The 24,143-nt window shown below is 42.4% G+C and overlaps 2 protein-coding genes across 4 annotated transcripts in view; one reads left to right on the forward strand and one right to left on the reverse strand.

The window, feature by feature from the left end:
- fam78ab (family with sequence similarity 78 member Ab) overlaps positions 1-7,403 on the reverse strand; it is a 23,698-nt gene extending 16,295 nt beyond the window's left edge. The window contains exons 1-2 of one of the 3 annotated variants that reach the window (XM_021602477.2): positions 7,271-7,403; positions 3,639-3,942 (exon numbers count right to left, since the gene is read on the reverse strand). In XM_021602477.2, the coding sequence (XP_021458152.1) occupies positions 3,639-3,901 (263 nt within the window). In that variant the 5' untranslated portion in view covers positions 3,902-3,942; positions 7,271-7,403. Of the gene's footprint in view, positions 1-3,638; positions 6,276-7,270 lie in introns of those variants that run through there. The other 2 variants (XM_021602476.2, XM_021602475.2) reach the window with 2 other exon arrangements.
- LOC110523616 (inactive phospholipid phosphatase 7) lies at positions 6,457-13,476 on the forward strand. The gene is made up of 3 exons (XM_021602474.2): positions 6,457-6,610; positions 6,849-7,566; positions 11,681-13,476. Exons 2-3 carry the CDS (start codon positions 7,089-7,091, stop codon positions 12,067-12,069), a joined length of 867 nt encoding a protein of 288 aa, XP_021458149.1. The 5' UTR covers positions 6,457-6,610; positions 6,849-7,088; the 3' UTR covers positions 12,070-13,476.
- Positions 13,477-24,143: the final 10,667 nt, after the last annotated feature.

Genomic DNA, 24,143 nt, shown 5'->3' on the forward strand with positions numbered 1-24,143 from the left:
TGCCACACCTGTCAGGTGGATGGATTATCTTGGCAAAGGAGAAATGTTCACTAACAGGAATGTAAAGAAATGTGTGCACAAAATTTCTGAGAAATAAGCTTTTTGTGCATATGGAAAATTTCTGGAATTTTATATTTCAGCTCATGAAACTTTACATGTTGCATTTATATTTTTGTTCAGTGTAATAATTGATATGATTCTGCAATAGGGGATGGATTTGCAGTATGAATAAAAATGTACATCTTCGTTCTAATTATCACTAACTCATCATGACGCATGGTTCAGTGATCCAGCTACGAGGAAGCCTAAAGTAGACTGTTGATGTTCTAGAATTAACACCTCCAATCTATCTGAAAATACAGTGCATTCGGAAAGTATTCAGACCCCTTTATTTTTTCCACATGTTGTTACGTTACAGCCTTAATCTAAAATGGATGAAATAGTTTTTTTTCCCTCATCAATCTACACACAATACTCCATAATGACAAAGCAAATGAAATAAATATCACATTTACATACAGTGCCTTGCGAAAGTATTCGGCCCCCTTGAACTTTGCGACCTTTTGCCACATTTCAGGCTTCAAACATAAAGATATAAAGAATCAACAACAAGTGGGACACAATCATGAAGTGGAACGACATTTATTGGATATTTCAAACTTTTTTAACAAATCAAAAACTGAAGAATTGGGCGTGCAAAATTATTCAGCCCCCTTAAGTTAATACTTTGTAGCGCCACCTTTTGCTGCGATTACAGCTGTAAGTCGCTTGGGGTATGTCTCTATCCGTTTTGCACATCGAGAGACATCGACATTTTTTCCCATTCCTCCTTGCAAAACAGCTCGAGCTCAGTGAGGTTGGATGGAGAGCATTTGTGAACAGCAGTTTTCAGTTCTTTCCACAGATTCTCGATTGGATTCAGGTCTGGACTTTGACTTGGCCATTCTAACACCTGGATATGTTTATTTTTGAACCATTCCATTGTAGATTTTGCTTTATGTTTTGGATCATTGTCTTGTTGGAAGACAAATCTCCGTCCCAGTCTCAGGTCTTTTGCAGACTCCATCAGGTTTTCTTCCAGAATGGTCCTGTATTTGGCTCCATCCATCTTCCCATCAATTTTAACCATCTTCCCTGTACCTGCTGAAGAAAAGCAGGCCCAAACCATGATGCTGCCACCACCATGTTTGACAGTGGGGATGGTGTGTTGCTTTTACGCCAAACATAACGTCTTGCATTGTTGCCAAAAAGTTCAATTTTGGTTTCATCTGACCAGAGCACCTTCTTCCACATGTTTGGTGTGTCTCCCAGGAGGCTTGTGGCAAACTTTAAACAACACTTTTTATGGATATCTTTAAGAAATGGCTTTCTTCTTGCCACTCTTCAATAAAGGCCAGATTTGTGCAATATACGACTGATTGTTGTCCTATGGACAGAGTCTCCCACCTCAGCTGTAGATCTCTGCAGTTCATCCAGAGTGATCATGGGCCTCTTGGCTGCATCTCTGACCAGTCTTCTCCTTGTATGAGCTGAAAGTTTAGAGGGACGGCAGGTCTTGGTAGATTTGCAGTGGTCTGATACTCCTTCCATTTCAATATTATCGCTTGCACAGTGCTCCTTGGGATGTTTAAAGCTTGGGAAATCTTTTTGTATCCAAATCCGGCTTTAAACTTCTTCACAACAGTATCTCGGACCTGCCTGGTGTGTTCCTTGTTCGTCATGATGCTCTCTGCGCTTTTAACAGACCTCTGAGACTATCACAGTGCAGGTGCATTTATACGGAGACTTGATTACACACAGGTGGATTGTATTTATCATCATTAGTCATTTAGGTCAACATTGGATCATTCAGAGATCCTCACTGAACTTCTGGAGAGAGTTTGCTGCACTGAAAGTAAAGGGGCTGAATAATTTTGCACGCCCAATTTTTCAGTTTTTGATTTGTTAAAAAAGTTTGAAATATCCAATAAATGTCGTTCCACTTCATGATTGTGTCCCACTTGTTGTTGATTCTTCACAAAAAAATACAGTTTTATATCTTTATGTTTGAAGCCTGAAATGTGGCAAAAGGTTGCAAAGTTCAAGGGGGCCGAATACTTTCGCAAGGCACTGTAAGTATTCAGACCATTTACTCAGTACTTTGCTGAAGCACCTTTGACAGTGTTTACAGCCTCAAGTATTCTTAGGTATGACGCTAAAAGCTTGGCACACCTGGATTTGGGGAGTTTCTCCCATTCTTCCCTGCAGATCCTCTCAAGCTCCCGTCCCGTTGGATGGGGAGTGTCGCTGCACAGCTATTTTCAGGTCTCTCCAGAGATGTTCAATGGGGTTCAAGTCCGGGCTCTGGCTGGGCCACTCAAGGACATACAGAGACTTGTCCCGAAGCCACTCCTGCGTTGTCTTGGCTTTGTGCTTAGAGTCGTTGTCCCGTTGGAAGGTGAACCTTGGGCCCAGTCTGAGGTCCTATGTGCTCTGGAGAAGTTTTCCATCAAGGATTTCTCTGTACTCTGCTCCGTTTATCTTTCCCTCAATCCTGACTAGTCTCCCAGTCCCTGGCACTGAAAAACATCCCCACAGCATGAGGCTGCCACCACCATGCTTCACCCGGGATAGTGCCAGGTTTCGTCCAGATGTGACACTTGGTATTCAGGCCAAAGAGTTCAATCTTGGTTTCATCAGACCAGAGAATCTTGTTTCTCATGGTCTGAGAGTATTTAAGTGCCTTTTGGCAAACTCAAAGCGGGCTGTCATGTGCCTTTTACTGAGGAATGGCTTCCCTCTGGCCACTCTACCATAAAGGCCTGATTGGTGGAGTGCTGCAGAGATGGTTGTCCTTCTGGAAGGTTCTCCCATTGCCACAGAGGAACTATGTAGCTCTGTCAGAGTGACCATCAGGTTCTTGGTCACCTCCCTGACCAAGGCCCTTCTCCTCCGATTGCCAGCTCTAGGAAGAGTCTTGGTGGTTCCAAACTTCTTCCATTTAAGAAGGATTACATTTAAGAAGGATGGAGGCCACTGTGTTCTTGGGGACCTTCAATGCTGCGGTCATTTTTTGGTACCATTGCCCAGATCTGTGCCATGACACAATCCTGTCTAGGAGCTCTACGGACAATTACTTCGACCTCATGGCTTGGTTTTTGCTGTGACATGCACTGTCAACTGTGGGACCTTATATAAACAGGTGTGTGCCTTTCCAAATAATTTCCAATAAATTGAATTTACCACAGGTGGACTCCAATCAAGTTGTATAAACATCTCAAGGATGATCAATGTAAACAGGATGCACCTGAGCTCAATTTCGTGTATCATAACAAATGGTCTGAATACTTATGTAAATAAGGTATTTCTGTCTTTATTTTATATTGTGTGAAGATATATGAGGGAACATTTTTATTCAATCCATTTTAGAATATGGCTGTAATGTAAAAAAAAATGTGGAAAAAGTAAAGGGGTCTGAATACTTTCAAAATGCCCCAGCGCCATTGAGAGGTGAACATGAATAATGAAGTAGATTGCGAGTGGCAGGTATTGTCTGCCATTTTAATTCTGAGTTATTTTTTATTAGGCCTTTGTCTAATCAAATGTGATAATAATTTAATTGTAATGTGGGTTGGGTTTAGATTTAGGTTGATACTCACATCCCTTTGGTTCCATATTTGTTGTAGAACTCCATGTGGTTGCATGCTTGAATCCAGCCAACGGTCCACGTCTCTTTTCCGGCCACGGGCGGCACTAGTACCCGAGCAGAGGCTCGGAAGTGCGGTGTCCGATAGCGCAGAACCACGCTGGATGACTCGTCGATGCTGGTTGGCGTGGAGTCAATGGAGGAGTTCACCTCGAGAACGATGATACTTTCACGGAAACTCTTGGGTTTACACCTGATACTCTGGATACAGCCCATTGCATTAAATAGCAATACAATCCACAACAACGTCCCGAGGTCTGGAGGAGAAAGACGCATGGAAACAGCAAGAAATTCACAATTGCATCCACATTTTCAATAGTCAAAAAAGACCAAAAAAAAACGAAAAAGGGTGGCACTGTCAAATGGCCAGTGTTCTCCGTTGAGAATGACTAGGCTATCTCTTTGCTGACATGTTCATAAAAACCATGCACTTTGCAACCAGTTCTGTATTCCAACACTATGATGTAAAATGTAATAATTTACTCAATAATGGAAGAGTTGTGATTAAATTCATATCAGCATGCTTTCTGCTTTTCATTGGCCATCAGATCACATCACCAAAACAGAGCGGATGCAACTTTCTTTTCCGTGTCTTGAAGCTTCCTCCATCAATAGAAGTGCCTCCAGATGTGTGCTGTGTGCTCTCTCTCACCTCCACAAGCAGCGCGAAATCGACCGGGATTACTGGCAATTTGCGACCGTTGGTTATGTGCAACAGCCACTGCTCACATGTGCCTTGTGGTCTAATTAAGCAGACTTAATTGATAATTGTGACCTAAGCATAATTTACAAAAACTGCTAACATAGCATTTCGACGTCATATTGGCCGAGCTCAGCGCCACTCATTTTTTAGCCTATTCAAGTCTATTTTCATTCTGAACATGCGTAAAATCAACTTTTGCCTCAATTAAGCATTTTTACACTGGTGAAAGGTTTCCATTAAAAAAAAAAGTAGTTTTGGTGTGGATAGGAGGTCAGCAATGGCTTGTGTTGAACAACGTCTTAATTATGTAACAATAAACTGTTGACATTTAATACCACAGTAGGCTATAATAGGCCCCCTTTGCCACAATGCCACATAAAAATGGACTACATGAGGAGCACGTGCACATTCATTTAATCATATGTATCAAAAGTATTCCTTTATACATATAAAATGACCCCTCTAGAATATGTTGTTTAAGGTTCACACTACAATAGATACACAGCCCGCGTGCAATCCCACAATAACTCTTTGCACGGGGACTATATGAGGGACAAGAATAAATCTATCATAAATATTGCTGTCCTTACAACGCCGCAAATTGTAGACATGGTATGCAAAAGGAAATTGGTAAGTGACGTTTAGCCTACAGTTAAACAATTTGAAAATATTACTTTGCTGAATGAACTAACACTCGCACTGGACTTTCCCCTCCCCCTTACTAACTCTGATTTTGCTGATAGCTACTTTACTGAAGAGAAATGTAATTACTATGACTGTGATTTGTGGTTGTCCCACCTAGCCATCTTAAGATGAATGCACTAACTGCAAGTCGCTCTGGATAAGAGCATCTGCTAAATAACTCAAATGTAAATATAAATGCAGTCTCGTTGCAAAAAGCCTGTGGTAGCATAAACCAAATCTATTTTTTTATTTTTTGGAAATAGAGGTTTACCACACTTTTGTCCAATGCAAGCCCGTCTTTGTGAATTGTCCCCTCAAGACAGTTTTTATGACTGCCCTAGATGCGTGCGCGCATGGTTCGAGTGGTAATTCCGTTATCTTCCCAGTTGGTTCCCTTCTCTTTTATTGTTGCATTCAATTTCAAGGTCCGGTAGTGGTATCATTTCAACTTACATTTATTTAATCGTGGGTTACAATGAACACCGGAAATATTCAAAGGCAACCAGGTTAACTTTCCCCTCTCCGTTTGGATCCATATCTTCTTGTAGATCAACTAATAAAAAACTATTTTTAAACATGGAATGTCCGATAACCCAACCAGGCTCCCTCCTCGATCCCTGTCCTTTGAGTATAATTTAGTCCCAATTCCAAGACAGACTGTCATTTCTGTGTGCTGGTCCCATCGCGGCCACAGCAGGTTCGCCCTCCCGCATTGGTCTATTCTAGCGGCTTGAGCTTCAGCTCCTTTATTTAAGTACCTTTGAGACGACACTTCCCCTCGCCACTGCAAGCATTCTGGGAAATGTAGTGATGGCTTCTCGCTACGCTTATTAAATATAACATAATTATAGGCTATAATAGGCCAATTCTATATGTCAATGTTAAGCGAATAGCTGTTTTGGATGATGTTATAGGCTATAGCTCACATCAGTTTGGCTGCATGTCTAATTATAAAAAATACAGTGGTGAATATTTAATAAAAATAAAATAATATACATTTAGGCCAACTTTGAATTAAATTGCTTCCCATGCTTTTCGCCTGATAATAGTCCCACTTATGTATGCTCCTCAGTCCTCATGAGAAGAAACCTTTTAAGAAATTGATCAAGTCACTTTTCATAATGTAATGTTTGTTATTGCTTCTTGATTTGCGGTTTATTTTCTTCTATTTTTGGTCATTTCCAAATTGACGAAGACGTGCCATGGGTTCGTGCTGAGAGTGTGCGTCTCTGTTGCTGTCAATTTAAGAACCTTGGAGAACTCCGATCCCGAAGAGCGTGTCCGTGAATAAGCACGGTTGCGTATGCTACGTCATGTCCACGACTGACACGGCCCTAAGAGCTCTCATTGTTTTCTAAATATTGCATTAATTTTACCTGGCTCGCCGAGATGACTATGGATTTGTTGATTGCCTTTAATTAACTCGACACTGTCTAGCTATAATTCTTTCCGCATTCTCTAAATTCCAATCCAAGAGCCAGTGTTGTGCAGCGCGCGAAAGGGATCTGAACGATAGCCCATTCCTATACTTCGGCCTGGTAAGATAATACCATTTGTCTTTCTCCTTGAGCATAACAGACGTACAATATGGCCCATCTATTTATGCATAAAACCAGTGTCTTCAGTTTCTGTTCATGATAGGCCTACTGCACCACTGCACCTGCCGTTCAGGATTAAGACAAAACCTCTATGCTATTCCATGTTAGTTGCTCATTATTGTATATTTTAGTTCATGACATGTTAAAATCTGATGATGACATTCTGTTTTCGCTGTAGATTGTGTCTCGTTCGATTGGCCCAGGCAGATGTCAGTCAAGACTCTTCATGCCTGCATGGATCCCGTTGCAGGCTAAACACAGCAGCATGGGCTGCGCGCATTCCAACCGGCTAAATATATCTGATTGGGCCACAGGAGGGGAAGGACAGGGCGACAGGGCTTAGCTTTGGACATTTAGCCTCCGTGCGTAAAACGAGAAATTGTCCTTCTGAAACGTAGTAAAGTGAGACCAATCCAAAATGCCCGCAATTCCGAGTTCTAGGTCCAGGACGCGGGATCGGAACAACGTCCTGAGCAGACCCGAGTTCATGTCCCTGAATCAGCCTCTCCGGTGCGTTAACTCTGAAACCCGTGGCACCGCAAGGCGACCGGCCCAACCCAAACACCAAGCAAGCCAACCGTGCGACCCGCAGGAACCTACCGACAGTGCCAACAAGGATCGGAAAGAACCCGCGAAACTGCCCGATGAGGACTGTATCCAGCTGAACCCTTCCTTCAAAGGGATAGCGATGAGCTCCCTCCTCGCCATTGACATTTGTCTGTCCAAGCGCCTGGGGGTCTGCGCCTACACGTCGTCGTCTTGGGGCAGCGTTCGTTCCATGATCACCCTGCTCGCGCTTACAGGGCACGGAATCACGTGGATCTTTGGCACTATCGTGTGTCTGACAAGGAGTAATACGCTGGCTGGACAAGAGGTCTTGGTCAATCTATTACTTGGTAAATGCACTCCTCACTCTGTACCCAAAACACATTGTGTAATAATTATGTTATTGAATTGTATTGAATGTGTGACTCAGCTCTTCTTTAATGGCTTGGTTATTATAGTGTGTATAACCTAAGGGGCTCGCCCACCCTCATTTACTTAGAAAGTAATCTTATACAATATGTGACTCTGTCACTATCAATTTAATTAATTACTTTCTGTAAAAAACTATATGTATAATTCAATTGGGTTTTCATATAAATTATCATAATAAACTATATTTGGTAGCAGAATACCATTTGGGAAATTATAATAATGATAATTATTAATATTATTATAATTATATAGCCTACCTAAAATATGTAATGCATGTTGTTAAACTATGTAGAATTGCAGGAATTGAGCTTCAAAAACATCCACATTTTCCTAAGGGGGTGTGACATTCTTCATATATGAAAAAGGGGGGCCTGGGCAAAAAAAGTTGAGAACCTCTGGTGTAGCCTACTGATATGATCACATTTCCCTCTACTTCCTTATCCGTGGACCCAGGCCCTGTATTAGGCCTATATAATCCATGTCAATATAGGATATATTTAAAGCATCGTTGTTAACAACATCTCACCAAAGGATGTCCTTGTCCACCAGAATATGATTTTAGACCATTCTAGAGTATCATTTTAGAGTATCAGAAGCAGGTCATTATGAAATCCTAGCCCTCCATGGTCTCTACTCTCTCCATCACCCAGCACAGAACCAGGCCTGGGGAACAGGTGCAAGGCTTAAGGCTCCACACATCATGATTTGACTTTGGACTGAAGAACTATAAGTAGACATTTTAACAAGCCAGGGGCCTACATCGAAAGACTCAGTGAAGTCAGTATCATTAGTGTCAAGCATTGGCCTATATGAAGATACAGGCCTACACACTGCTTTGCACTTCTTACCCCCACTATGGCAGCTACTACAGAAGCTACAGTATAATCATTTTCCAAAGTACCTTATGAAAGTATATAATACTTTATGATACTTACCTCCTTGATATATGACATAGCCAACATAAAGTACGACCCTGATTTCTCTAACTAGAGGTAATGGAATCCTCCTAGATGGTGAACTCATTTTAGGTGGTTATTTTTACACACTTCTGTGAAGGAGAGCAGCAGACTATCCCCCAGATTGATTTGAGTGAATTATGCATTTCTCAGAACAAATTGGGGCCACTGTGACAAATTGTGTGTGTGTGCATGTGTGTGTTTGTGTGTGTACATCTGTGTGTGCGTGTGATACTTCAAAAGTGCTATAGGCCCACACACATCCAACAGATGGCCACAGGTGTGTGTATTATTCTCATTCAGCTATGTGTACTACTACACACCCCTTTGCTATATTAGGCCCACCATGTTGACTGGTTCATACCTGTGAATTCACCATATCCCCCCTGAAGGATTTAATTTTTACTCCTGTGCCGGATGCCTGGTTTAGGTGGGATTACTCAGAAAAACACTGCAAATCTGTGGACTGAAGCTGTATTGTGTTCAGTCTATAATCTGTTTAATTTGGGACCGTTTGGGATATTGTGTTTGGGGCATTGTTCAGGTCATTGTTCAGGTCATTAATAGTGAACCAGGGTGGGATAGGGAACCACTGTGCCTAAACACACATCCTGATTAAGGCGAGCTGTGAATGCAGTATCATTCTCAATAACACTTCTCTTTGACTTAATTTTGCAAGGAATAGACAGGCACAGTCAAATAGACAGATACACTATGTGGACACCTGCTCGTTGAACATCTCATTCCAAAATCATGGGCATTAATATGGAGTTGGACCCCACATTGCTGCCATAACAGACTCCACTCTTCTGGGAAGGCTTGAAACTAGATGTTGGAACATTGCTGCAGGGACTTGCTTCCATTCAGCCACAAGAGCATTAGTGAGGTAGGGCACTGATATTGGCCGATTAGGCCTGGCTCGCAGTCTGCGTTTCAATTCATCCCAAAAGTCCGATTGGGTTGAGGTCAGGGCTCTGTGCAGACCAGTCAAGTTCTTCCACACAAATCTTGACAAACCATTTCTGTATGGACCTCGCTTTGTGCAAGGGGGCATTGTCATACTGAAACAGGAAAGAGCCTTCCCAAAACTGTTGCCACAAGTTGGAAGCACAGAATCATCTAGAATGTCACTGTATGCTGTAACGTTAAGATTTCTCTTCACTGGAACTAAGGGGCCTAGCCTGAACCATGAAAAACAGCCCCGGACCATTATTCCTCCTCCGCCCGAACTCTACAGTTGGCACTATGCATTGGGGTAGGTAGCGTTCTCCTGGCATCTGCCAAACCCAAACTGTAGATGGTGAAGCATGATTCATCACTCCAGAGAACTCGTTTCCACTGCTCCAGAGTCCAATGGCGGCAAGCTTTACACCACTCCAGCCGACGCTTGGCATTGCACATGGTGCTCTTAGGCTTGTGTGCAGCTGCTTGGCCATGGAAACCAATTTCATGAAGCTGCCAACGAACAGTTATTGTGCTGACGTTGCTTCCAGAGGCAGTTTGGAACTCGGGAGTAAGTGTTGAAACCAAGGACAGATGATTTTTACACATTCTGCGCTTCAGCACTCGGCGGTTCTGTTCTGTGAGCTTGTGTGTGTGGCCTACCACTTCACGGCTGAGCCGTTGTTGATCCTAGACATTTCCACTTCACAATAACAGCACTTATAGTTGACCAGGGCAGCTCTAGCAGGGCAGACATTTTATGAATGACTTGTTGGAAAGGTGGCATCGTTGAAAGTCACTGAGCTCTTCAGTACGGGCCATTCTACTGCCAATATTTGTCTATGAAGATTACATGGCTGTGTGCTCGATTTTAGAAAAGATACACATCTTTTTGCTTTGAAGGGCATCATACAGTACATAACATTCTAGACTGGTGAAATCCATGGGTCTCCTCCCTTACCTTCAGTTGTGCTGAGGTGGGCTGTATCAGGGAGCAGAGCTGGGTCCTATAGTTGGTACCAATTGCTTTCTTTCCAAGCGACTCAGCGCTGTGTCCCCACTGTCCCAGAATGACCCCAATGTACCACCTACTCACTTCCATGCTGTCCATTTTCTTCTCTTTGCCTTCTTTAATTTTCCCCACATTCCTTTTCATTTTTCATCCTTAACCCAGTTTTCCTTAACCCAGTTTTTTTGTCCCATTCCATGTTATGTAATGTTAATGTCGGTGACCACAGTAAATTCTTTAATTGCTAACAGTTTACTTTAGTCCAGAACTAGGGGGTTATGTGTGTGTGGGTATACAGGAAGAAGACAGCATAATCAATGTTGTAATCTTGAGTCCTGACAGATTCCACAGGGTGGGGTGGTAGCTGGGTAATCAAAAATGAAAGGTGGTGATTGTGGGGATATTTTGGGCTGCACGAAGAGGGTTGGATGCTTCTAAAAAGAGGTCTGCAGAAGACATGACATGAAAATATCAACTTTAGGCCTGCATCAAGTCAAACATATTTAAATCATTCATAGGTATCTATATCACACCCAAGCATGGTTAAGTAAGTCTATTATACATCTATTACCAGTTTATTACAGTCTTATTACAAGGGTTTGAGGAGGAAAATGTTTCTATCTCAGTATTTCACTTGCAAATACTCTCAGCGACAGTCGCCTCAGATCAAATGACTACACAGACAGTGCACATAAATTAAGCCAAAGCTGAACTAACTATAAGCTAAGAACTCTCCCAGTCCTGTGCTAGCTTCCAGACCTATTTATAGAGTACCTAGGCTGCTAGCCTGATAATGTTGCCATTGGGATGCTGTAGCATAGAGGCTCATACATTCTGATCACATACAGGGAACAGAGGGGGGGTGAGGCGATGCGCTACTGTTCCACAAACTCTCGGCTCTTCGTTAAATCCACTGCGGCATTGCTGAGGTACTGCCTGGCCTGGCTCTTTGCTTAACCACTGATGCTTAGCCTTTTAACAGATATTGCATAATTGAGAATGTAATTAATCTCCATGGGTTTTTGACTACTGATATTGCGTGTTGTGGTTTACTGCCCTATGGTTAATTGATCTAATTAGGCTTTTTCATGCAACATTGTTTTTTTTTAAATCCTCCCTCCTCAGCCCTCCTACTTGACATCATGACTGTGGCCGGTGTCCAGAAGCTGATCAAACGCAAAGGACCCTGGGAGATGACTCCGGGCTTCCTGGACTACTGTGCCATGGACGTGTACTCCTTCCCGGCGGCCCACGCCAGTCGCGCTGCCATGGTGTCCAAGTTCCTGCTTTCCCACCTGGTCCTGGCCGTTCCACTCCGCATCCTGCTGGTGCTCTGGGCCTTCCTGGTGGGCATGTCCCGGGTGTTGCTGGGTAGGCACCACCTAACCGACATGGCGTGTGGCTTCGCCCTTGGCCTGCTGCACTTCAGCCTGGTGGAGACGGTGTGGCTGTCGTCCAGCGCCTGTCAGACCCTCATCTCTATAGGGACCCTCAGCTGGAGCCCTTTCTATTGAGGGCTATCTATCAAGGCCCTCAACTCCTGTTTGAATCTGTAAAGCCTGGCTTTATGAAGCCATATAAGTAAGGTCAGGAGTTTTTCCTGACGAGAGTTTTTCCTGATCAGGGCCTACTGTCTAAGGCTGCGTTAGACCTACATATAAGCTTTATCTGTGATGACAATAACTTCTATACACACAATTAGGTCCTATCTGGGTGACCTCATTTACAGTATTTGCAGTAAATGTTATTTGAGGGAGGTAAATGTGCTCGTTGGAGACATTTTGATCATTGATGACTCAAAGAAAGAAAATGTGGTAGTGTTGATATTTATTCATATTTACAAAGACTTTTATAATGTCTCTACCACCTTTTCTCTTCCACTGAACTAATCATAATGCTTGAGAGCCCACACTGGCGTATATCGAATGTTATTGGTTCTCACTGCTGTCAGTTTCTTTCTTTTCTTTCTGCCTATTCCACCACTCCTCACCTTCCTCTTTCTCTTCTGCATCCTTTTCCTCTTTTCCCCCGTTCCTCTTTCCTCCTGTCTGTCAACCTTTACCCCTTTTTGTCTTTTGAAATGTTTTTAATTGTACTTGATCAAAATATTGCCCAGTACTTTGAAGGTAAGAAATGGTTTTCTAACGGTTTTGAAATGTGTCCACACATGATTAGTCCATTTGCATATTAAGAAAAAAGACGTTAGGAAGCTCTTTGATTTCCTTTCAATTATGTTGTTTGTATGTTTCTGCTGGAAACTATCAATTGTTAAAACTACCAATTGTTGAGATGGACTGGACTCCAAATGAATATATTTCTGCTGTCGTTGAAATGGGCTATTATGTAAAATAAATAGCATCATTGTTGTCTAGATCAGGGATTTTTCTACTGGGTTAAATATTTATCTTATCCAAATAAGTTTCAAAAGTAGGTTTTGATTAGTTTGAGGCTAGCAGTTTCATGATAGATGTGTATGTGTATTCCATATTGTTTGCCTTCCCTGCAGCAATAAGCATTAACCAAACAGACACTGTCGGTTTGGTAATGATGCTTATTTCATGCCTCACTGACTGAACAACATCTGTGAGAAGTCTCCATCAGGCCTGGGCTTACCATTGACACTGTGTGTGTGTGTGTGTGTGTGTGTGTGTGTGTGACGTGGGTATGTGCGGATGATTGCGTGTGTGTCTCTGTGTGTCTCTGTGTGTCTGTGCATGTGTGTGTGTCTGTGCATGTGTGTGTGCATTGCATGCAAGATCTCTTATGTTTGTGCCTTTGTGAGCCAAATGTAATGTATTTTGGAGCGTTAAAGTCAATGAGTAAACCTATGCAGTCTGGGTAAAGTCATGAATGTTCACTGAAGTGTACAAAATATGTATTATACCTGATTTCTTTATAAACTCAGCAAAAAAAGAAACGTCCTCTCACTGTCAACTGCGTTTATTTTCAACTTAACATGTGTAAATATTTGCATGAACATAACAAGATTCAACAACTGAGACATAAACTGAACAAGTTCCACAGACATGTGACTAACAGAAATTGAATAATGTGTCCCTGAACAAAGGGGGTGGGGTCAAAATAAAAAGTAACAGTCAATATCTGGTGTGGCCACCAGATGCATTAAGTACTGCAGTGCAACTCCTCCTCATGGACTGCACCAGATTTGCCAGTTCTTGCTATGAGATGTTACCCCACTCTTCCGCCAAGGCACTTGCAAGTTTCCGGACATTTCTGGGGGGAATGGTCCTAGCCCTCACCCTCCGATCCGACAGGTCCCAGACATGCTCAATGGGATTGAGATCCGGGCTCTTTGCTGGCCATGGCAGAACACTGACATTCCTGTCTTGCAGGAAATCACGCACAGAATGAGTAGTATGGCTGGTGGCATTGTCATGCTGGAGGGTCATGTCAGGATGAGCCTGCAGAAAGGGTACCACATGAGGGAGGAGGATGTTTTCCCCATAACGCATTGCGTTGAAATTACCTGCAATCACAACAAGCTCAATCCAATGATGCTGTAACACACCGCCCCAGACCATGATGGACCCTCCACCTTCAAATCGATCCCACTCCAGAGTACAGGCCTCAGTGTAACGCTCATTCCTTCGACGATAAACGTGAATCCGACCATCACCCCTGGTGAGACAAAACCACTACTCGTCAGTGAAGAGCTCTTTTTACCAGTCCTGTTTGGTCCAGCGACAGTGGGTTTGTGCCCATAGGCTACGTTGTTGCCGGTGATGTCTTGTGAGGACCTGCCTTACAACAGGCCTACAAGCCTGTCCAGCCTCTCTCAGCCTATTGTGGACAGTCTGTGCACTGATGGAGGGATTGTGTGTTCCTGGTGTAACTCAGGCAGTTGTTGTTGCCATCCTGTACCTGTCCCGCATGTGTGATGTTCAGATGTACCGATCCTTTGCAGGTGTTGTTAGACGTGGTTTGCCACTGTGAGGACGATCAGCTGTCCGTCCTGTCTCCCTGTAGCGCTGTCTTAGGTGTACGGGCATTGCAATTTATTGCCCTAGCCACATGTGCAGTCCTTCTTGCAGCATGCCCAAGGCACGTTCACGCAGATGATGAGGGACCCTGGGCATTTTTTTTTGTGTTTTTCAGTCAGTAGAAAGGCCTCTTTAGTGTCCTAAGTTTTCATAACTGTGACCTTAATTGAAGCTGTTAGTGTCTTAACGACTGTTCCACAGGTGCATGTTCATTAATTGTTTATGGTTCATTGAACAAGCATGGGAAACAGTGTTTAAATCCTTTTCAATGAAGATCTGTGAAGTTATTTGGATTTTTACGAATTATCTTTGAAAGACAGGATCCTGAAAAAGGGATGTTTGTTTTTTTGCTGAGTTTACCTAGTGAATGCCTTCATTCATATATTTCATTTATTGGTCTTCTGCTGATAATCTCTTTTAGTTGTTTATTTTTTTGTGATATTATGGACTTGGGAACCAAACTATTTTAGCCGTAGCCTTTTTGCTGCCACAAAAAAATATTTTTAATTGGGTTGGACCTGCATGTATAGATACAATATTGCATTTGTGCAAGTCAGCATGATTTGTTTTGCACAAGGATGATAAAAAAAAAAGTCATTTTCATGCAGTGTTTCAATTTATCCAGTCTAATTTACAAAATGAAGAAGATGGATCGATAGCCTTTGTAAGATGTGGACTCTGAAAAAGTGGAATGTCTTGTTCAGTATTTCCTAGGTTGTTTATGCATGCTCATAAATACACCATTTGCCATGACTTATTTTCGTGTTGTTTTTCTCTGCGTGCGTGTATGAGTGTACGCATACGTGTGTGACATGTATGTTTTGATGGTGGTGTATCAAATCAAAGTTTACTGGTCGCGTACACAGTTTAGAAGATGTTATGTGAAATGCTTATGTTACTACCTCCTAACAATGCAGTAAAATGTCAAGTACAAGTACACAAATAATCACACAAAACAACACAAGTAATCAAGAAATGTCAAAACGAATCCAATTAACTCAAATTGCATTTGTAACAGTAATCAAAATGAAATCTAAACATACACTACCGTTCAAAAGTTTGGGGTTACTTAGAAATGTCCTTCTTTGTGAAAGAAAAGTACATTTTTCGTTTATTAAAATAACATTAAATTGATCAGAAATACAGTTTAGACACTGTTAATGTTGTAAATGACTATTGTAGCTGGAAACGGGTGTTTTTAATTAAATATCTACATAGGCATATAGAGGCCCATTATCAGCAACCATCACTCCTGTGTTCCAATGGCACGTTGTGTTAGCTAATCCAAGTTTATAATTTTAAAAGGTTAATTGATCATTAGAAAAGCCTTTTGCAATTATGTTAGCACAGGTGAAAACTGTGGACCTGATTAAAGAAGCAATAAAACTGGCCTTCTTTAGACAAGTTGAGTTCCAACTAAAATCAGGTTCCATTAAAAACAGCCGTTTCCAGCTGCAATAGTCATTGTGTGTCAGTGGCGGTCACCTTGTTCTGTTGCATCATCTTGGATGACTGTCATTCATATTCCATTCACCCAGCTCAATGTAACATCGATAGGTTTAGGCTGCTACATAATACTCAAATGTTTCCTTTATCCATCATACGGTTGCATTAATCTAACCTATGAATGAAAGTTTACAATGAAGGTAAACAGGTCGAGAGAATTTTGAGGAATCAATGTGACAGAGTGACACATTCAATACCGCCTTGCACACTCTTGCCTGAATCTAGCTGATATAGTGTGTAGTTGCAAACAAGAGTTTTGTTCCGTTTGCTTCTGTTAAAGAAATGTTTTTCAATAGAATCAGGGAAAATATTTTTTATTATTATTATACCTTTATTTAACCAGGAAGGGCTCATAAAGATTTAAAATCTCTATTTTTCCAAGAGCGTCCTGGCCAAGATGGGCAGCACCAAGTCATTACAAAAATTACAGGCAAACAACATGAAAAACTACAAGTAATCTAGTAAAAACCATAGAATTCACAAGAGTATAACAAAATCAAAAACAGCAAATTAAAAACATTGACAGGTCAGGGAATTAGTCTCAAGATCATTCATCAGTGATTTAGAAATACCAATCGTGACAAGTTGTTCCAATTGAAAAGTATTTTGTTTGGCGTTCCAAGACGATGGCACAGAGTACCTAAAAGCCCTTTTACCAAATTCAGTTCGGACATTTGGAACAGTAACCAGGATAATGTCCAGCGAACGAAGAGAGTACCCACCACATTTTTGAACAATAAGAATACACCCCTGATCACACGCAAGCAACTTCCCTTTCATAGCAACCACATACAAACAGCTTGTTGTATATGCACAATTCCTTCTCGGATCTATCTACTTCAGTGCACAACACATCAGCTGTCTGTGACCAGGCAAAACAAACTTTCCAAACATTCATATCCTGACCGTTAACTGCTACACACAGCCTATATTGTTGTCACCATATTAGCTAACTTCATAGTCAACATAGATAGCTACTTGAACTAACATGCTGACCAGGCCGCGCTGACCAGACCATGTTGATTTTGTCCACCCACACCAGGCGCGATCAGGACAAGCAGGTTGAATCAACTACATTAATTTCGAACCCTGAATTAATCTCTCCTCCTTCAGGCTTCTTCTTTGGACTTAAAATGGCGGTTGGAAACCAACTTTAAGGTGCATTACCACCACCAACTGGACTGGAGTGTGGACCTTAGTTAATCTTTCAATCACTCACATGGGTATATGCTCCTAAAAACCAATGAGGAAATGGGAGAGGCGGGACTTGCAGCCAAGTTCTATTTTAGCCCCTGGCTATGCAGACGCTTGTTGACATGCATGAGCAATCTGGGTGCAATGGTTGAATAACATGTATGTGTACATTTATTTTGCAAAACTCATGCACACAACGCAAGTGGAGTGGTCAGCATGTAACACGTTAGTAAAACCGCTCCAATCATGCAGTATAGTGTACAGTCAGCAGAAAGCAGTTTAGCACCTACACCGGCAGGCCCCAGTGGCAATACATTAATAAAACCAGAAGCTTACCTTGACTTGGAAGAGTTCCAGTATTGGATAGCCATAGCCAGCTAATTAGCATAGCATCCCTTTCCATTTGAGCCAGGTGCATTCAATGCTAGCTAAGTAAGTGAAAGTTTTAAAAAAACATACTACGAAATATCTCTCTCTCTTTGAGTCAAAAACTCACCACATTTTATGCACTGGCTACTGTAGCTGTAGCTTATGCTTTCAGTCAGTGCTTAATTTGAGCCGGATCCTGCCAGAACAGGATCCGGCACCTCTCATATTTGACTTTACTCGAAAGCCAGTGGCATGTCGTTAGTAAACACTTTTAAAAAGTAAGGGGCTTAGACAGCTGCCCTGGGGAATTCCTGATTCTACCTGGATTAAATCAAATCAAATAAAATGTATTTATATAGCCCTTCGTACATCAGCTGATATCTCAAAATGCTGTACAGAAACCCAGCCTAAAACCCCAAACAGCAAGCAATGCAGGTGTAGAAGCACGGTGGCTAGGAAAAACTCCCTAGAAAGGCCAAAACCTAGGAGGAAACCTAGAGAGGAACCAGGCTATGTGGGGTGGCCAGTCCTCTTCTGGCTGTGCCGGGTGGAGATTATAACAGAACATGGCCAAGATGTTCAAATGTTCATAAATGACCAGCATGGTCGAATAATAATAAGGCAGAACAGTTGAAACTGGAGCAGCAGCACGGTCAGGTGAACTGGGGACAGCAAGGAGTCATCATGTCAGGTAGTCCTGGGGCATGGTCCTAGGGCTCAGGTCCTCCGAGAGAGAGAAAGAAAGAGAGAATTTTAGAGAGAGCATATGTGGGGTGGCCAGTCCTCTTCTGGCTGTGCCGGGTGGAGATTATAACAGAACATGGCCAAGATGTTCAAATGTTCATAAATAACCAGCATGGTCGAATAATAATAAGGCAGAACAGTTGAAACTGGAGCAGCAGCACGGCCAGGTGGACTGGGGACAGAAAGGAGTCATCATGTCAGGTAGTCCTGGGGCATGGTCCTAGGGCTCAGGTCCTCCGAGAGAGAGAAAGAAAGAGAAAAGGAGAGAATTAGAGAACGCACACTTAGATTCACACAGGACACCGAATAGGACAGGAGAAGTACTCCAGATATAACAAACTGACCCTAGCCCCCCGACACATAAACTACTGCAGCATAAATACTGGAGGCTGAGACAGGAGTGGTCAGGAGACACTGTGGCCCCATCCGAGGACTTCCATTAACTTCCATTAAACACGACATCATCACGCACAGACTTTTATTTGCTATAAGTCAGTTCGGTGGAAACACATTTCTTGGTGGGAAAATGCGCATATTATTTCATGCAGATGTTAGAATATTTGCATGAAAATCTGTCGCAAATTGGATGGAAACCTAGCAAATATCAAATGTTAAAACATTATAGATTCAGATAGCTGTTTTCTGCTCCATGAAGGCTTACTTGCTAGCTAGCCAAGTAATTTGTTGTACATCCTTAACATGTTTTTTCCTAGTCAATACATGCATTCCGTGTCTGATTACTATCAATTCAACAACCTCTCTGTATTGTGTTGCACTATTGGATGTAGGGGCTATGTTACCAGCTAATGATGCACTATGCTGAAATCACTCCTCCATTAACTGGTGAATAAAATTCAAAGAGTTTGCCTAATTTCAGTTTATGTGACAAAACAAGCACATATAAGTGTAGAGAATTGTCCATCTAAATATCTTTTCCATAACCAAAAATATTGTATTTTCAGCTGTTTGAAGCTGGTGTACAAAGCCAAAACTTAAGAAAGGGAAGCATAGAAACTGTACACATAGAACATATCTTCCACTTCTTAGAAATGTGTGTTATTTATCTAACAAGTCTACGTGAATTTGGTCTGGAGAGAGAAGAACAGTCTATGACTAGTGTGTCTGTAGTCTTTGACAATTTTTAGGGCCTTCCTCTGACACCGCCTGGTATAGGGCCTGGATGGCAGGAAGCTTGGCCCTATGATGTACTGGGCCGTGATGTACTACCCTCTGTAGTGCCTTGTGGTTGGAGGACGAGCAGTTGCCATACCAGGCAGCGATGCAACCAGTCAGGATGCTTTCGATGGTGCAGCTGTAGAACCTTTTGAGGATCTCAGGACCCATGCCAAATATTTTCAGTCTCCTGAATAGGTTTTGTTATGCCTTCTTCACAACTGTTTTGGTGTGCTTGGACCATGTTAGTTTGTTGGTGATGTGGACACCAAGGAACTTGAAGGTCTCAAACAGTTCCATTGCAGCCCTGTCGATGAGAATGGTGGTGCACTCGGTCCTCTTTTTCCTGTAGTCCACAATCATCTCCTTTGTCTTGATCACGTTGAGGGAGGTTGTTGTCCTGGCACCACATGGCCAGGTCTCTGACCTCCTCCCTATAGGCTGTCTCGTCGTTGTCGGTGATCAGGCCTACTGCTGTTGTGTCATCAAATTTAATGATGGTGTTGGAGTCGTGCCTGACCTTGCAGTCATGAGTGAACAGGGAGGGACCTGAGCACGCACCCCTGAGGGGCCCCTGTGTTGAGGATCAGCGTGGTGGATGTGTTGATACCTACCCTTACCACCTAGGGGCGGCGTGTCAGGAAGTACAGGATCCAGTTGCAGAGGGAGGTGTTTAGTCCCAGGGTTCTTAGCTTATTGATGAGCTTTGAGGGCACTATGGTGTTGAACGCTGAGCTGTAGTCAATGAATAGCATTCTCACATAGGTGTTCTTTTTGTCCAGGTGGGAAAGGGCAGTGTGGAGTGCAATGGAGATTGCATCATCTGTGGATCTGTTGGGGCGGTATGCAAATTGGAGTGGGTCTAGGGTTTCTGGAATGATGGTGTTGATGTGAGCCATGGCCAGCCTTTCAAGGCACTTCATGGCTACAGACATGAGTGCTATGGGTCGGTAGTAGTTTAGGCAGGTTACCTTCGTGTTCTTGGGCACAGGGACTATGGTGGTCTGCTTAAAACATGTTGGTATTACAGACTCGGACAGGGAGAGGTTGAAAATGTCAGTGGAGACACTTGCCAGTTGCTCTGCGCATGCTCGCAGTACACATCCTGGTAATCCATCTGTCCCTGCGGCCATGAGAATGTTGACTAGTTTAAAGATCTTACATCGGCTGCGGAGAGCGTGATAACACAGTCTTCCCGGAACAGCTGGTGCTCTCATGCATGTTTCAGTGTTATTTGCCTCGAAGCGAGCATAGAAGTAGTTTAGCTCCTCTGGTAGGCTTGTGTCACTGGGCAGCTCTTGGCTGTGCTTCCCCTTGTAGTCTGTAATGGTTTGCAAGCCCTGCCGCATCCGATGAGCGTCAAAGTACGATTCAATCTCAGTCCTGTATTGACATTTTGCCTGTTTGATGGTTCGTCAGAGGGCATAGCGGGATTTCTTATAAGCTTCCCGGGTTATAGTCCCACTCCTTGAAAGCGGCAGCTCTAGCCTTTAGCTCAGTGCGGATGCTGCCTGTAATCCATGGCTTCTGGTTGGGGTATGTACATACGGTCACTGTGGGGACGACATCATCGATGCACTTATTGATGAAGCCAATGACTGATGTGGTGTACTCCTCAATGCCATCTGAGGAAACCCGGAACATATTCCAGTCTGTGATAACAAAACAGTCCTGTAGCTTAGCATCTGTTTCATCTGACCACTTTTTTATTGATCTAGTCACTGGTGCTTCCAGCTTTCATTTTTCTTGTAAGCAGGAATCAGGAAGATATAATTATGGTCAGGTCTGTCAAATGGAGGGCAAGGGAGAGCTTTGTATGTGTCTCTGTGTGTGGAGTATAGGTGGTCCAGAGTTATTTTTCCTCTGGTTGCACATTTAACATGCTGATAGAAGTTTGGTAAAAAATGATTTAAGTTTCCCTGCATTAACCTGTTTACGATATTGGTTCCCAATTGGGAATCAACCCTCCCACGTGCAGCTGAAACGGTGGCGCATGGAACGCAAAAATATTCTTAAAAATATTTAACCTCCACACATTAACAAGTCCAATAGCTCAAATGAAAGATAAACATCTTGTTCATTTAGCCAGCAAGTCAGATTTCTAAAATGTTTTACGGCGAAAACATAGCACATATATATGTAAAACCACCACCAGACACAGCTCATTTCAATAGCCAAAACATGCAATCAACAAACGCAGGATTAAAAAATAAATCGCTCACTAACCTTTTGAAAATCTTCATCAGATGACAGTAATATGACATATTACACAGTACATATTTTTTTTTTTCAATAATATGCCATTTATATCCATAAATGTCCATTTACAGTGAGTTCACCTTCAGAAATTACTCAAAAATGCCCGCAGGAAATCTATGTAGCGCGGCAAGATAACGTAAATAGACATCATAAACTTTGACTAAATATACATGTTCTACATATAGTTAGAAAGATACACTGCTTCTTTATGCAACCGCTGTGTTAGATTTATTTTTAACGTTACAGAAATCGCACACTATTCCATATTGTGAGACAGCGCTCAGTTCCAAGCTACATTTCCACGTAATGTTGGAGTCAACAGAAACACAGATTTAAGCATAAATATTCCCTTACCTTCGATGGTCTTCGTTCAGAATGTTCTGGAAGGCTTCATACTTACCCAATACATCGTTTGGTTTCAAGTCTTGCGTCTTTGTATTAGCTACTGCTAATAACATCAGCTGAAATGCACCCAAAACGTCCTCTGGTCCGGATAAGTTGCGCATCAAAACTTCAAAATTACACATTATATGTCGACTAAACAGGTCAAACTAAGTGCAGAAGCAAGCTTTATGATGTTTTAGACGTGCAAAACAAACTTCAATTCAATCGGCCATCGTCTGCCCTTCTCTTCAGTGCTGGAAACAAAGGAATGGCTGTGACCAATTCGTGCCCATACGCACAGCCTATTCTCTCGTGGCACGCACTAATTTCACTCCCATAGGGTCAATTCTCGTGCGATTTGAACGGTTTGAAGCTCTAATGAAAGAGGACATCTAGCGGAAGAGATAGAAAGTGTCCGCAGAATCATAGCTGGTTGGGAAGGGTGGGGGCCATGACGTCAAAGTTGCTCCAACTTTCATGGCCACAAAAACTAGTTTGGAAGAATGCCTGCCCTGTGAGTTCTGCTATACTTACAGACATAATTCCAACGGTTTTAGAATCTTTAGAGTGTTTTCTATCCAATAATAATTTTTATTTGCATATATTAACAATTTTTGACAGATTTTTTTTCCAGTTTACTAGGGGTACCCAATCTCTCCAAAGGGGGCGTATGTCTGCCATATCCTCAACAGGTTTTAAAGTCCCCGGCTACTAGTAGCGCCTCCTCTGGGTGAGCGTTTTCTTGTTTGCTTATGACGGAATACACCTAATTAAATGCTGTCTTAGTGCTAGCCTCTGACTGTGGTGGTATGTAAAACAGCTACCAAGAATACAAATGAAACTCTCTCAGTAGGTAGTGTGGTCCACAGTTCATCATGAGAAACTCTACCTCAGGCAAGCAATAGCTTGAGACTTCCTTAGATATCGTGCACCAGCTGTTGTTTACAAAAATACATAGACCACCGCCCCTTGTCTTACCAGACGCCGCTGTTCTCTCCTGCCGGTACATCGTATAACCAGCCACCTGTATGTTGATGTTGTCGACTCTGTGAGGCATAAAATGTGGAAGTTTTTAATGTCCCGTTGGTAGTTTAATCTTCCGTGTAACTCGTCAATTTTATTATCCAAAGATTACATGTTTGCTAGCAGAATGGAGAAAAGTGGGGGTTTATTCGATCGCCTGCAAACTCTCAGAAAGCAGCTGGACCTTCGGCCACTCTTTCTCCGCCTCCTCTTCACGCATATCACAGGGATTGGGGTCTTTTCCCGAGGAATCAGCATATCCTTCGCATCAGGCTTGTCAGTCGTGAAAGGAAAAAGAGGATTCTGCTAGTCCATGGTGAGTAATTGCATTCCTGAGTCTATAAGTTATTTTCGGTCATAAGAGACGGTAGCGCCATTATGGACAAAAATAAGTAATGTACAAAAATAAGTAAAATAATAAGTTACAAACAACGCAAATAAGTAAACAATAAAACACAATTGGCTGGGGGCACGTAAAACGTCTACCATTTTTTAATTGTGTAAAAATGCACAGTTGTTATGATGATGGGTCAAGATAATCTTGTAGTTGTTATGTAAAGAAAATGTGAAGTATGAAATTACTAATTAAAAGTTAATCTGAGACAACTTGATCATGCTTATGAATATGTAAAACAACATAATGATGGCATATTGAAGTGCCCAACAATACATTCACTGATTCACACACATTGACACACCCTGTCAATCTATTCACACACAGGGAAGAAGTTAGCGAGTCATCAGGAACAGCAACCATGTGCTATTGGCTTGGCTTTCTGTGTAACAAATGGTGTGTGCTGCCCAGTTGACATATAACTCCATATTTGTATTATATTCCTACTGTTCCCACAGAACTGTCCATTCTGAGTCAACCTAGAACCATGACCCCACTTGTCCTGTTCTACCACTGACCAACTGCTTTTAGACCCTACTGC

The sequence above is a fragment of the Oncorhynchus mykiss genome, chromosome 5, assembly GCF_013265735.2.
Source record: "Oncorhynchus mykiss isolate Arlee chromosome 5, USDA_OmykA_1.1, whole genome shotgun sequence".
Taxonomy (NCBI): domain Eukaryota; kingdom Metazoa; phylum Chordata; class Actinopteri; order Salmoniformes; family Salmonidae; genus Oncorhynchus; species Oncorhynchus mykiss.

Excerpts from the sequence above, each read along its gene's own strand:
- LOC110523616 (XM_021602474.2), top strand. The coding sequence starts at position 7,089 with ATGCCCGCAATTCCGAGTTCTAGGTCCAGGACGCGGGATCGGAACAAC. Across the intron at positions 7,567-11,680 it reads CTTGGTCAATCTATTACTTG|CCCTCCTACTTGACATCATG; the intron begins GTAAATGCACTC and ends CTCCCTCCTCAG.